At 34.5% G+C, this 12023-nt stretch overlaps 1 protein-coding gene across 1 annotated transcript in view; it reads right to left on the reverse strand.

Moving 5' to 3' along the window:
- Positions 1-5191: 5191 nt before the first annotated feature.
- The window catches only part of LOC107287491 (golgin subfamily B member 1), a 55655-nt gene continuing 48823 nt past the window's right edge, over positions 5192-12023 (reverse strand). The window contains exons 24-29 of the mRNA XM_015816013.1: positions 11554-11706; positions 10974-11129; positions 9527-9624; positions 9154-9288; positions 6638-6752; positions 5192-5860 (exon numbers count right to left, since the gene is read on the reverse strand). Coding sequence (XP_015671499.1) covers positions 5702-5860; positions 6638-6752; positions 9154-9288; positions 9527-9624; positions 10974-11129; positions 11554-11706 — 816 coding nt within the window. The 3' untranslated portion in view covers positions 5192-5701. The remainder of the gene's footprint in view (positions 5861-6637; positions 6753-9153; positions 9289-9526; positions 9625-10973; positions 11130-11553; positions 11707-12023) is intronic.

Consider the following 12023-nt stretch of genomic DNA (forward strand, 5'->3'; position numbering starts at 1 on the left):
CAAATCTTTTTATAACATCCTCTACATTATTAAAAATCTTGGAAGGCTTCCACCTATAAAGAATATCCATTTGAAGCACAGTTGTGCATTCTTAGATGCCTTATCTATTTATTGCTAATCTTAGGCTCTACCTATTAGTCCATCCTGAGCACAAAGCTACATATTTTTTTACATTCTACTAGTAAACAGCTGGAAATAGGAGAAATGGCAATGCTTACACTCAAATCCAGTTGCTATTTTTAGAGGATTCACAGTATTATAAAGATTCTCATATAATATTCTTGACTGTTGAGTGGAAAAAAAATTGAGCGGAAAAGTCAGCTTCATTTCACATATTACAGCAGGGACTAACTCCACTGATATGTCTGTTCAGCTGCATGGCCAAAGACATCTCTTAGAAGTGTACATATAGAGGTGTAATCTCTTCAAACATGATAGGCATTTATCAAATTCTCGAGAAATCAAATTGAGGGTCTTAACTCTTGTGCATTCCACAGTAATGGTAGAAATTTGGGCAAGTTAACCTTCATGGAGGGAATTCAGTCTTGCTTTGAATTTGAGTAATTAAGCTAAATTTTCTGAGATACAGGAATATTTATTAGAATGGTAGGAGAGAAGTAATCTATTTCCTAATTAAATTTACTCCCTACCACCTTTAATTCACACAGATAGTGGGGGTGAGATAAGGAGGGATTTGCCTGGAGAGAATACTAAAATTTCCCTACTTTTCAGGTTAACTGTTGATTAAAAGTGTTTCAGAGCCTTAATACATGACTTACCCACACCTGATACAAGTATATTTAGCATAGACAGGAGAATCCTATTGATGTATCTTGCATAGATGCCTAATATCTCTATCTACAACCTCCTTCTTCAGTAATTAGATTCTGGGAGGTGGATCCAGGGAGCAGTGCTGCCTGCCTATTATTTTTTCTCATATGAAGACATCATTATGTAATTAACACAAGAAAGTATTTTGGCTTAGATTATGTTCAATTTGTACATAAAGCAAGTATATTATTTGAAGCTACTCTACAGCAGCAGCATATTCCTAACCCACCCATAATATAAACAATCTCAGCAGGAAAAATCTAAAAATAGACCCTCTCTGGAAAGCTTTGGATAATTCTTTGAAATGGCAGCTGTTCCCACTAAGTGTTCACTTACAAGAACTATTCTATATTTGTGAACTATGAGCCCTTATCAAACTAAGTGTTCTAGAAAGGGGAGTGAGATAGGACTGGGTTTGTTTACCACTAGCTGTACCCGGCTGCACGTTGCTGTGGCTCAGTCTGGTCAAATGGAAAAGAAAGAAAAGAAAAAACGCACATTTGTGTTGCTTTTACGTCCAACAGATGGCAGTTTTTTTAAAAAAGCATGTTTTTACCTGTCACAGGTGTGACATCTATATAATATAGGTATATAAAAACATGCGCATATTCGACTGCAACATTGTGTCAAAATTTCAAAGCAATCGGTGAAGAACTTTCGGAGATTTAAGATTTTGAACAAACAAACATTTACATTTTTATTTATATAGATAAATAACAAGTACAATTCTCTTGAAATTCTGAAGTTCAGCTCTAGGGCTAGATGCTTTTCCCTCACTTGTGCCAGATATTGATAATCAGCATGGTGTAGGAAAGAAATAATCCCATTTTTTTTCCTCTGGAAATAGAAATCCATTTTCCAGTGTACCTAAATCTCTGCTGAAAACATGTTTTTTCCATTCATCTTGCAATGGAGGCATTGTTCAATGGAGTACCTGTCAGAAGCCATTAGAATCCATATACTTTAGATTTTTACTGCATCTCTCAGTTAGACATATTGAATTGTACAACATGCTCTTGTTCCCAATAATCTTCCCTTTTTTTATTTAAAGAAGTCAGCCATCCAATAGAATTCAGGAGCTCAAAGAAATCCAAAGGTGATTTAGTAAGATTGACAAAGTGAATATTTCATTTTTTTAAAAAAGTGTAGTGCAATTAGCTAGAATTGAAAAGAACATTAAAATTTGATGCACTGAACTGTGTTTTTCTGCAATGTATTCAGAATACAGAGCATGCTTCTCTACCAAAAACAAATGGATTTCTTCATAAATGATGTAAAACAAAGACCTTTTGAATTTGCAAATAAAATGGGGACATGGCTGGCATACAAAATGCAAAAAGAAAATGGAAAGGTAATGTATTTTAGAAGTAAATACTGTAATAGCAGATAATGTGAATATGTGAAAGAATTCTAGCATCATGCCTCTTTATACAAAGGTCAAGAAATTTCCTCAGAAAGTGGATGAATACTTGCATAAACAGAATTTGTTCCAACAAACTACTGAAGCCAATTTTAATGGCTGTACTATTCTAGCTATACTATTAAAATGAATTAAAATATCACATAATATAGCTTGAATGCATTTGCTAAAATTGTTTAATTAACAAATTTATGCAGACTACTGAAATTTAATTAACAATGTAATATATTTAATATATTAAAATATGCTTTGATAGATCAGCAACTTTTAAAAAATGAAATCAAATTTGCTATTGTCAAATGTGAAAAAGGTTATCTACTAAATACTTACCAAAAGGAAGCAACAAAATGCAACAGCTCTCTTGGAACCAATGACTCTCTCATCTTCTGCTACATTTATACAGCAGTTTGTGGAACAGAGTACATAGACTACACAGGTCTGCCTTGCCATTTTTGGAAACATTTTTTTTTTCAGTGTTTGCTTATCACTGACAGTTTACAGGGCTGGATAAATTAGGGCACAATTTCTAGTACTTTTGGATACTTTCCCATTGTAGGTTGTTAAACTGGCTTCCTCTTTGCTTCCCAATCCTTTTTCTCACTTTATGTTTCCCCAATCAATTTACTTTATTAAATATTTAATTAACTTTCAGAAATTCTGTTCACACTCAACTGGCTGTGGTTCCAAAAGAAAAAAGTAACCAGGTACAATATTATGGTACCATTCAAGTTGTCATCAGGTTTTGGAAGAAAACAGACATAAAATAACTACCTTATCTTGGGATGGGATGACTCCATGCCTGAAAACTGTGGCTGACTCATAATCTCAGGTCACTTACTTCTATCTCTTCATTTGGTTATACAAGCCCTACAGCGGTTTTTTTTTTTTTAACCCAGCCTCTCAAAAGAGGCTTAGATATACTTGGAATAGGTTTACTGAAAATTCATGGGATCTATTTTACGAATAACTAATCTTAATCCAATCCACTATAAAGCACACTACAGTATATGTCCCAAAGGTGCTTTTTCAAGAGGCAACTGGACTTTCTTGTTTGTCTTTGAAGATGTTTCACTTCTTATCCAAGAAGCTTCTTCAGCTTTGACTGGATGATGGGGAGTGGAAGGATTTATATTCCTTATGGACAGCTGGTTGTTTGCATTCTTTTAGAAAGTCATTGAGGCCACTTGGAAATTTATCTGTGTCCTCAAGATCACCTGAGTGGTGCAAATGGGTGTGAAACTTCTAAGTGGCCTCAATGATTCTCTAAAAGAATGCAAAGGACCAGCTGTCTGCAAGCAATACAAATCTTTCCATTCCCTACCATCCAGTCAGAGCTGAAGCAGCTTCTTGGATAAGAAGCAAAACATCTCCCAAAAACCCAGAAAGCCCAATTGCCTCTTGAAAAAGCACCTTTGGGACAACCATGACCTGGATGACTGGATCACATAGACATATTATGTGTCAATAAGCAGTTATGTTAAGTTGGGAGATCCAATTATACCCACAATTCTTTTAAAATTATAGCCTGACCAAGGTGCCTATGGTTATATAGTTACATGGTACATCTTCCATTCCCAATGCCAATCCTCCATAAGGCTTTTTCTGACTTAGAGACCTGAAGCGATTCCAATTCCCAATTCCAGAACTGGCTCAGTATTCTAGTGTGTGTGAGGCTGGAAAAAGCAGCCCTCACATGCTCTGCAAAATACCTATAGCAAAAGTACTTCTACTCAACAGGAAGATGAGATAGCTCAGCATTCACAGCCTGTAGATTGCAGCTTCTTGCAAATCAATAAACATTATATACAGGGATTATAATATATACTCCTCATTGTAAATTCAAGGCATAATAGTGATCTTCAAGTATTTTATGTGTATGAAGAGGTGGAGCAGATTTATTTAGTGCGACTTGAGGGTAGGACATTGCAATAAATATCTTTTCTTTTAAGATTTCTTCTGAGTGAATCATTCATTTCAATAATTCAGTTACTGTTAAAAGCATGTAACAATTTAGCAGGCATGGTATTTTTTTAAAAAATTACTATTCACACGCCTCTTACCAAGGTTAATTTTTCTAGTCAAAAACAGAAAATACTTGCAGTTGAAGATTTCAAAATAAACACAAAGCATGTACCTTTATGTTTTCTTTTTTCATGTTTGCATCTGACAACTTACTAGTTTAATTCATAATTTTGTTCAAAATTTGGCAGCGCTTCATTTAGCTGCAAGTTACTTGCTAGTTGTCAGACCTTCAGACAACAGGTTTCAGTAATGATGCTTTATATACCCTTGGCTTTTCCCCATTAGATGCTTTTCAGGTGTTAATTTGGCACACCTGGACCTACCATACAAAAAAACGAATTCTATCTGGCGCTGATCTTTTTTCAGTGCCAGCTCTGGATAATGTGATTAATTATCCTTGAAAAAATTCCCCTTTTTCAGTAGTGAAAATTATTTTTTTACAACAAATAAAGAAAAAATGTATATTGAAAGATACTTAGAATTAATTATTAGTCAGATCATAAATTTCTCAAATTGCTCCTATCAAGGACAGAACATTGTAATTCTTCCGAGTCTCTCCTCCATCTCTATTGTTGATATTACTAATGACATTTAGATGGTAAAACCTGGAAGGTTATCAACCACACACTTAATATGTTGTGCAATTAGATTATATCTAAAATAATAAATTACTGTGAATTGGAAAACTTCATTTTATCCAATACAAAAACTTCCCTTATGTTATGTCTCATCAAAACAACAAAAATTAAATTGTTAGCTGTTGTTTTGGATCTGATTCCAAGAACTCAGAACAAGAAATTTAAACACTTTCAAAAACTTTCCCCTTCTCTATTTTTTATCAGAAAAAAAAGATTGTTATTGCCAATCTCCTCATACACAGACTATGGTAAGCATTCAATATATCACAGACAAGTTTAATTCTTAAGATTTTATTTAAAGTTGAGAAACTCATAATGATTCCAGCTTTCCCTCCCTATATTGCACTCTGTGAGCTCCTTGTTATAATCAAGAAGCAAAGTAACCCAACAGTTGAGAATAGTTTTCCCCAAATGTATAGTTCAACTCTGTTAAAATAAATTTATGTAGAAAAGATAGCATTTACAACCCATTTGACAGTGTTCAGCTATTCCATATTCCTCAAATATATTAAACATCCCAAACTGCAGCAGCTTCTAGTAGTGTTTTGATAATGTTTTTTCTTAGCAAATATAATATTCCCTTGTTACAGAGCTACTCAAATCAACTTTGGAACAACTGCAATATACATCTAAAACTTCTTGTTAACGAAGTTGAAACCCACACCTTATGCTGAAAATATATCAACTGTATCCAGTGCATAGCTTTACAGTAGCTTTTGAGAAGTCCGTTATCTCAAATTGGCACACATTATTTTAGAAGAAAATAATTCACACAGCAAATTCAGTGCACTTATAAGACACCTGTTAGACATAAGACAACTAGAAGATGTAGCATCACCAAATAACCAAGAAAAAGATAGCGAGATTTTGTCCGTGAGGTCAGCAACTTGGAGCAGAAAATACTTCGTCCCCGAATCCATCTCCTAAAAGTAAGTGCTCCTCCTTTTACCTGTGCAAAATCAAAGAATACACCTTGTTTAAAAGTATAGTCTGGAAACTCTTTATTAGAGCTGTTCAGTAAATACACACTTAGTTAATAACTGGGATGCAAAAACTTTCACAGGCACATACATTTATGGGATAATGCAATAATTGATCTGATTGTGAGGACAGCTTGCACAAATATTGTCATGCAATCAAGTGCAAACTCAGTAAAACTAAACAATGAAAGAATGTATTCAATTTTAATATATCATCTGAAGTGATTATACCTCAGAAGTTCTAGTTATTTTATCTATTTCATTGACATATTTCTTTCTCCAAGAACTAAGCTTGCTTTGTTTTTTATTATTATAGCTTTAGGAGATATAGTTTTTGGCTCAAGGACACCTGCTGACTTTTATGATCGACTGAGCTTCCAGTCTTAATCAAACTTCACAGTTATTTGCATATTTACAGAGAGGATCGCACTTGAATATATACATTTTAGTAATTCAATGGCATTTCAAAGGGTAGCACTTCAGTAGTGATGTTTTTTTAAAAAAAAAAGTGATTAAAAAAAGTGATTCAAATATTGCAGCTGTTGAAAGATGAGGTCAAATGGCATTTGAGAATTTTGCTAAAGTTCTGGAATTACTTCATCCTGGATATAAAGCAAAGAACAATAGAATCTAATGGCACAAAGTCTAATGGGAAATTATTTTTATTATATGATCTCTGCTTTTTTTATATGTGAGTTATTTTCACATCAGCCAGGGACATTTCATCTTAAGACTTATGAGCTTACCTTTTGCACTACAATATGTTCATTTGGGTTGATGACCAGAGCCTCTCTTTCATCATCAGACTCCATCTGAACAGCATAATCCCTAGGTGATGATCTATAAGTAGTCATCTCAAGCCTTGAAAGAAAAGTTAATAGAGTTCAAGATCCCAGAAATTTCTAAGCAACAACCAGCTATGTATATGTGTACACTTTTCTTTGAATCATGATTCTTAATATCAATGTTTTTTTTCAAATTATAATGTCAGATTTTCTTACTCTTCAAACAGGCAAGATTTTTTTATATATAGAAACATAGCTAGTTATTAAAGTCCTATTTATTTTCTTTACTTATTAAATGTATATGCTGCCAAATAATTCCAACTTCTGGTGGCTTACAAAAAAAAAAAAAAAAACCTAAAACCCCCCAAATATAACAATTTAATGTCTATGGAGATTTTCAATCATCCAGGTCATGGTTGTCTCAAAGGTGCTTTTTCAAGGGGCAACTGAACTTTCTTGTTTTTCTTTGAAGACGTTTTCCTTCTCATCCAAGAACCTTCTTCAGCTCTGAATCGATGGTGGGGAATGAAAGGATTTATATTCCTTCCATTCTTTTAAGAGAGTCATTCAGGCCACTTGGAAGTGTATCTGTGTCCTCAAGATCACCTGAATGGTGCAAGTGGGTGTGGAGCCTTCTGAATAGCTGAAAAGCTCAAGAGGATCTTCAGTCAATACAACATACGTGCACACTTTAAACCCAAGACTACCCTAAGGCAGAAGCTTGCCCACCCCAAGGATAAAATATCCAGACACAAACTAAGCAATGTGGTATATGCAGCACAATGCAATGAGACATGTGCAGATCTGTACATTGGAGAAATGAAACAACAACTTTATAAACGCATGGCACAATATAGGAGAACAAACCCATCAGGACAAGATTCAGCAGTCTATCTGCATTTAAAAGACAAAGGCCACTCTTTTGAAGACAGCAAAGTCCACATTTTGGACAGAGAGGACTGCTGGTTTGAAAGAGGGGTCAAAGAGGCCATCTATGTCAAAACTGAGCAGCCCTCTCTCAATAGAGGGGGAGGGATGCAACATCATCTATGTCCAGTCTACAATACAGTCCCTTCAGCAGTTCCAAGAAGGTTCCACACCACCCATTTGCACCACTCAAGTGACCTTGAGGACCCAGATAAACCTCCAGGTGGCCTCAACGGCTCTCTAAAAGAATGCAAACAACCAGCTGTCTGCAAGAATATAAATCCTTCCATTCCCCACCATCCAGTCAGAGCTGAAGAAGCTTCTTGGATGAGAAGCAAAACGTCTTCAAAGGAAAACAAGAAAGTTCCGTTGCCTCTTGAAAAAGCACCTTTGAGATAACAATATAATAAAGCCTCTATGATAAAAAGAACATTAACAGACAATAACACATTTCTCTACAGTATAATCCTCCTAACCATCAGAGCCCGAAATAACTAAAATAAAAACCCACCAAGGCAAAAGTAGCAAGAAGAATAGAAAGTAGAAAAAAAAGAAGGAATGGTAATAAGGGACCATATTACATATGACTTCTGAAAGAGTTCAACTTTCACTGGCTTATACAATATAAGAATATTACCAAAGGGACCAGCCTAATTTCTAGAGGAAGACTATTCCAAAGAGTAGGCGAAAAAGCACGTTTTCTAGCTCATCTCTCCTCACCTCATGAAAATGGGCTAAAACAGCAGCATCTCCCAGAAGAACTACCTCAGGCACGTTAATGGGTTGAAAGAAAAGGTCCTGCAAGAACCTGGGTGCCAAGCCAAACAGGGCTTCACATGTCAAAATTAACACACTGAGTTGCACGAAAGCTAATCATATGCATTTATGTTATATGCACTATTAGTGAAGTACCTGAGTTAACAGGTAATAAATAATAAATCACAATTTTCATCATAAAAAGAGCACATATTTATTTGTTAAAATAACTGAAACTGACATATGGAATAGTATATTAATTTGCTTGTGAGCCAACGCTACCTCCATCAATCAAATTAGCATATACAGAGATTAGATAGATTAGTATCAGAAAATATAACTGCAATCACAAAAGTGATAACTATAAGTAATATTATTTATAGAGATATAATAACATTTCAAGTTTCGTCACTTCAGTAGCAGTAAAATAATATATTTGGATCAATGTTCTGAAGTTTTCTCTAGTAATTGCTTCCTGAAACATGACTCCTCAGGGCAATCTTGGATTTTATAGGATTCTTATCCGTCATAGCTGTAGGGCCATGTTGTATTTGTAAGACTGAATTTTGTTTCCAAATGTTTACAATGTACAGAAATCCCACAGTCAATAGCTCAGGAAGGCATTTTAAAATTCTTGGTTGTACATCAAATCTAAAGAAATGGCTATGTCCATCATGAAGTGTTAAATATGTCAATTCATTCCAGGCCTTGTAGCAACGTGTTTTTTATAAACGTGACATAAATGTTTGCCTATTGAAAATTAAGGTCAAAAAGATCTCTCTACGTATTTCTACCTTTTAATCTGTTCCTCAGATTGTCCCAAAGCCTCTTCTGCAACGTGTCTTCTATTCCTTTCTTCCGAGAGCCTCTCAGTCAGTTGTATTATAGTCTGTTGCTCTGAATTACGTTGTCCCTCCAGCTCTACAAGTCTAGTGCAAACCCACACATGAAGTTACACATTAAAAATAAATTCTCATTTATTTTTATTTATTTTTGCTTTTATTCAATTACTGTAATAAAATTACTCAATTTGAGAATTATTTTAAATATTTAAAGTTAAACCAATGCTCTTTCCTTAAATTGTATCATAGTGTGATTTACGCCTTAAACAACAAAATGTATTTTACTACTATAACAACTATTACTACCACATAAATAAATAGCAACCTTTTTTTGAGTTGACCGAGTTCCATATCATCTATTTTGACAGTAACTGCAGCCCTTTCTTGAGGAGCTCCTGGAGGAACTTCAGTTGGAAGATCATTCTAAAACAGTAACATGATATGCTATTTCAATATTGATGTTAATGTACAATACTGTTATGCCATTTATGAGAAAACTGTTCATAAAAATCAAAAGTTAAACACACACCACATTGATTTAAAAAAGGAACATTCACTTCTTTATAGTTAATTCCAAAATAAAGGAAATTCAAGAGGCTTACTTGCATTTACCATAAAAAATTTCCGGTTGTGGATTACAAAACAAATTTATGAAAGGACAGTGAATAGATCAAGGAGCAGGGGGAAAAACTGAGGTTGTGATTAAATGCAACTGATATCCTCAAAAAGAAATAAAGTGAAAACTTTAAAGAACAAAAAAGGCAGTGCATGAAGGATGATTTGTCTTCAAGGTCAAAAAACAATACAGAGGCATAGTGAATAGTATATGGGGAGGAATACTAGATTTTAGTTGTACTTTCTTTTTCTTATCTCATACCTTTACTTTTTCTTTTTTTTTTTTGCCTTACAGATATTCCTCATCTTACTACCACAATTGGAGCCAAAATTTCCATTGCTAAGCAAGGAAGTTGTTATGTGAATTGTGCCCAATTTTACAACCTTTTTGCCAGTTGTTGAGTGAATCATTGCAGACATTAAGTGACTCATGTGGTCTTTGAGTGAATTCAGCTGCCCCTACTGACTCTGTTGGAAGCAGGCTGGGATGGTTGCAAATGGTGTTCACATGACCCTGGGCCGCTGTAGCCATCATAAATACACGCTAGTTGCCAAATGTCCACATTTTGATCATGTAACTTTGGGGATGCTATATGTCATAAGTGTGATGACTGGTCGTAAGTCACTTTTTTAAAGTGATGTTGTAATTTCAAACAATTGCTAAACAAATGATTGTTAAGTCAAAGACTACCTGTATATAAAATATTCTATTTCTGCATTTTGCATAATGTTCTTGCCCAAAAGAAGAGCAGCAAGATTACGTATTCATGTAAGAAAGACAATGCATACCTAGAGCAAGCTTGCAAACAAGATCTTGTGGATGAACACTGGTACAAAGACCGAAGCTTTCTGACTTGAGTAGGCTGTTGCCATAGCTATATACTACCTTCTAGGTTTTTGAAGTATGAGATAGAGAGATATTGTTTGAAGAAAGCGGGGAAAATTGTATTTCTTGATCTCTTCAATATCCTGCAACTATTTATTCTATTTGGAAAAACTGGAACCAAAGTCTTAGCCTTCGTGATTTGCTTCTACTTGTAGAGAGATAACTCCTAGATCTTCTGAAATTAATTCAAACTTAATTATGTGCATAAGACTATTCTCTATGCAGACTATTCCTTGGTGTTTATTTATACAAAATTGCCAATCTTTCTTACCTGGGTGTTATCTTGAACAGAAACAACTTGTACCTGATAATCCCTTTCAAGCTTCAAGTAACGATTCTGGAGGTCATTACAACGAAGTTGATTATCTTGCAAAGTCTGGGACATCATTTTTAGTTGAGCAGACAATACAGCATTTTCTTGTATTGCCTGCATTTAGATTGGACAAATGATTAAATTCATGAATGTGCACAGACATACCAAAAGAATCTAAATATTATCATTATATTAAATCAAAATGGTGTAACTATTTGAAAGAATACCAATAATGTAATTTCACCTTATTTTTATATTGAGCTTCATACCATTTACTAAACTCTGCACAGAGATGCTTACAGGCTTAGGTTTGTGCTAAGACATAAGTAGGAAGGAAATTAAAATTTTGAACATTTTTATTACATTTATGCAACAGTGAAATCCAGCTGATTTTTTTTCAAACTAACTTGTAGTAGAATAAATAGAAATGTATTACTAAGACAATTTCCATGGACAGATGCAAATTTACAGGAAAAAGCCATGTACAAATAACAAGTACTATATTTGTTGAACAATTTTGCTGTATCTTCTTAGTTACCTTTGAGTTTATTTGTTGGAATTTCAATTCTCTCTGGTGCAGCTCCTGAAAGCAGCGCTGGAGTTCATTCTGTAAATGAGTTCTTTCAGCTAGCAGATGCTTCACTTGATCAGAGACATCTGTGCTTCCAGCAAGAGTAACAGATTCTAATCCCTTGCACAATATATAAAAACATGACAATGTGACTTAGGCTGACCATACATGGTCTACAATGTGATTGCCTACAATGTCAATTCAGAATGCATCCTGTAGAACTTCTCACTGTTCTTGCCACAATTTTATCAAACTATTTCCAAGAAGACGAATATGAAAATTCATCACTACTACAACTTTCTGTAGTAGACCCAGGATAGTATGTGCCCAAGATATACATACCATCAAGCTTCTTGACTAACCTGGGATTGAATAAGGATTGCATTGTATTGTATTATAAGCATTGTACCATGCTGTATTCATATTCTTTTATATGT

This window comes from Protobothrops mucrosquamatus, unplaced genomic scaffold (genome assembly GCF_001527695.2).
Source record: "Protobothrops mucrosquamatus isolate PMUCROS unplaced genomic scaffold, P.Mucros_1.0 scaffold394, whole genome shotgun sequence".
Classification (NCBI taxonomy): domain Eukaryota; kingdom Metazoa; phylum Chordata; class Lepidosauria; order Squamata; family Viperidae; genus Protobothrops; species Protobothrops mucrosquamatus.